Here is a 3,655-nt window from a genome sequence, read left to right as displayed (position 1 = left end):
TGGTTTGATACATAAAAGCCAAGATAGATATCCCTTCAGAAACAGTAACAAGAGTAATGGTTCCCTGAGGGTCCAGGAAGGAGAGGGAGGGATAGTTGATAGCACTGATGACTATATAAACCCACTCGAGGGGAGTGAACAACAGAAATGTATGTGAGTGGATATATTGGATTTATATATATTATTTATATATAAATAATAAAAAATATTAAGGGCTTCTGGGGCATAAGGTGGAGAAGGGAGGGATAAAGGGGAGCTGATATCAAAGAGTTTTGGATGAAAGAAAATGTTTTTAAATTGATGTGGTAGCACTTAGACAATGCTGCTTGATGTGATTGGACTACAGAATGTTATGATATCTGTAAGAGCTCCCAATAAATTGATTAATATAAGCCAGTGAAAATGGACAGAGGACACAAGCGTTCCACCAGAAAAGACATTTAGAAGGGCAGGTACAACCCCTTCCTGTTAGCTATGTGTTGAGCTTGCTGCATGCCCTACATTATACAAACTCGTGAGATTGCATTACCCACCCTCTCTGCTCAGGCCTGGCTCTTGAAGTCATGACTGAGAGAAATGGGAGTGTGAGGGCAGACCCACCACAGGACACCAAACCTTGAGGGCACCAAAACCATATGGAGCAGCTCATGGACAGAGAGGGCTACAGGGCTGGCCCAATCAGCCACACTGACCTCCCTCGAAGTCTGTGCTACAGTGGACAACACTATACCTACAGGGTGGGGAGAGGGGCCGCCCTGTCATTCCCACAGGGAAGCAAGCCAAGACGGAAAAAGAGAGAGTGAGGGCCTAGACCCTAGAGCTGCCCACCAAGCCCCGAGGATGACTTTCCTGCATGGATCTGCTAAGGCACAGAGAAAACTCTAAGGCTGACAACTGCTCAAGACATGATATGTCCCCTCCCTGGAACATACAGCAACAGAGGACAATACTGGGAACACACAGTGGGGAGTGAGCCTGGGCGGACCCTTCTCTCTCCTCCTCAGTCCTCCCCCCTGCCCTCCGACATACAAACAGTAGGGAGATTCAAGACAGGCACAGAACAGATCAGCAACGGGAGCAAAGAAAACCCAAAAATAGACGTCAGTTGCTGGAGTCTCAGAGTTAGTAAGCATCCACGGGATCCTGCTGCCGTCTTCCAGCGTCTTGCAGCTCTGTCCTCAAGCTGATGCCTGGACTTTCAGGAATTGCCATCATCTATCCAGCTAGCTGCACATTTCTTGAGGACTGCCAGGGGTTTCAGCTCATTGTGGAGGATGTCTGAAATTCAGAGGAAGGCAGAATCTACACAGATCCAAAGATGGGCCCGAAGTGAGTATTTTCAAGTGAGGCAAGCAATGCCTGTCACTGGAGGTGAAAGGCACTGCTAAAAGGATTATGACACATATGTGAACAATGGCTGCTGGGCAGGATCTCAACACCAGCAGGTGTGCATTTCAGCATGGGTTCCTTTAGGGCTGTCTTGGAGGTGAATTTTTGCAAGATTTGGAGGAACTAGACCACTGTCGATGGATGACAAATGAAAGACATGTGAAATAAAGTTTATTGACATTCAATGAGACTTGTGAAATCAAAACTTTCACAATGTTAAAAAAAATTTTTAAAGATAAGGGGAACAGTGACTGAAACCAACACAGATTATTGACTGCATTGTCCCTGATGGAATTTTTAACAAACCTGGTTCGGGATGTCACAAATCTCGGAATAGAAGAGGTATTTAAAAACGTTTTCAAACTCTTGTAAACTTTGGAATGCTTCTCCTCCAGTTCTGTGCCGAGGGAGATACGGAGGCAGAAACAGAGAGGCGCAACTGAGGAAAAAGATCCCAAGAGAATGAGAATTTGCAGAATCACATTATGTGAGGCATGCGTTTATCCCCAAAGGGACTACATACGATTCACGTATTGGAAAAGAAACATTTTGACGCTTTGGCCTCAATGGTTATGCATTAGCTGCTAGGCAACCAGAGGCATCTATGATGTCACAGGTAGCTGGTGGACCCATGGCTGGCACAGAATTATCCCCAGTGCAGGCAAAGCAGCATTTGAAAACCAGGCCCAGGAGGCAGGTACCTAAAGAACAGTAGATTTGAGATGGCCCAGGTTTCTTCTGCAATCGAAGATGTTTCTCCTCAAGATGATGCAGCAGACGCAGAAACCTCTATTAGGTCCCTCCTCAATGACTGTTCCTCGATCGGGGACTCGGTCTTGAGGGCCCTGGTGGAAGAGTACGCTTTTCAGGCTTTGTCAGAAGGACTCTCGAGGAAAAGACCGCGTTACGCAGTGTGTGCCCCAGAAGCACACGAAGGCAACGATTTGCTTTCCCTAACGTTTCCCAGGAAACTTTGGAGGATCGTTGAAAGTGACCAATTTGAATCAATTTGGTGGGATGAGAGTGGAACGTCGATCGTGATTAACGAGGAGCTCTTTAAGAAAGAAGTTTTGGAAAGGAAGGCCCCCTTCAATATATTTGAGACGCAGAGTATGAAAAGTTTCGTCCGACAGCTAAACCTCTACGGGTTCAGCAAAACAGGAAAGCATTTTCAACGATCTGCTTCGCTGGCTGACTTCCTGGCGGAAGAAAAAGAGGCTTCGGTTTTCAACAAGTTACAATTCTACCGTAATCCGAATTTCAAACGAGGCTGTCCCCATCTGTTAATGAGGCTGAAGAGAAGAGTCGGGACTAAAACTGCTTCTCCGGTCCCGGCTACCTTAGTTCAAGATTTCAACCAGAAGCCCTCTCGCTCAGGGAAGGATGCAGGTAACCAGAATACTAGCTCCCCAGCCGAAAGCAGAAGAGAGAAAGCTGCTTCAACTTCTACAAACGTCCATGCGCCTCAACTCAAGAAGCCTTCCACTGGCACGTCGATCGCGAATACAGCTGTCCCCATCAGAAGTAGTTTTTCTCTTCCACCATTAACTTTGGTCAGTTTACCAGGACCCCATGCGCTCTTAAACCAGCAGACCCCTTCTTATGGGCGCTCCCCTAGCAGCCACACGCAGGGAAACGGTCACCTTGTCAATCTGGTTACAACACCAGGGTCTCCTCACTACCTCTCTCCCCAACAAAAGCCGACGGCAGAATCCTCTGCTTTCCCGATCGGGCACCCTGATTATTCCACCAACGAGGACCCTCCTCAAAAGCTCTTCTTCCCCGGAAAGAAATGGATTCTAGTCCCTGTGATGGCCGAGACCACTGCTGGCTTTCTTCCAAGGTTAACTCACAAAACTTCTTCAGCCTAGCAACACCGCTCACCTGGAAACGGAACTCCTACCAAAGGACTGCTCATAAGGCAGGATAGCAAATACCAACATTTTATCAATAAAAGTCCTGCAGTTCTGTTATTGGGACAATAAATGTGCATGATCCATCAGGTTTGCTCTCTTGATTTTCTAATAGTTACGAGTAAAAGCTTTAGGTTACTTTTTCCCCGGCCGGCAGGTGATTGTAGTGTTTTTGACATACAGCCTTCTTTACTGGGGAGAGGAACATTTTACAAGCTCCTTAGAAAGTAGGACTTAGGAAGGGCTCAAAAGAAAGTTAATATCTAGAAAAGAATGATGGCAACCTATGTGCAGATATGCTTCATACAATGATGTATGGATTGTTATACGAGTTGTAAAAAACACTTTTAATA

At 46.2% G+C, this 3,655-nt stretch overlaps 1 protein-coding gene across 1 annotated transcript; it reads left to right on the top strand.

Moving 5' to 3' along the window:
- The first annotated feature begins 2,111 nt into the window (after nucleotides 1-2,111).
- LOC142440668 (heat shock transcription factor, Y-linked-like) lies at nucleotides 2,112-3,260 on the top strand. Its single transcript, XM_075542965.1, has one exon. The coding sequence runs from the start codon at nucleotides 2,112-2,114 to the stop codon at nucleotides 3,258-3,260; it is 1,149 nt and encodes a 382-aa protein (XP_075399080.1).
- Nucleotides 3,261-3,655: the final 395 nt, after the last annotated feature.

This window comes from Tenrec ecaudatus, chromosome 2 (genome assembly GCF_050624435.1).
Source record: "Tenrec ecaudatus isolate mTenEca1 chromosome 2, mTenEca1.hap1, whole genome shotgun sequence".
In the NCBI taxonomy this organism is placed as follows: Eukaryota; Metazoa; Chordata; class Mammalia; order Afrosoricida; family Tenrecidae; genus Tenrec; species Tenrec ecaudatus.
This window is presented reverse-complemented; position numbering and strand designations above follow the sequence as displayed.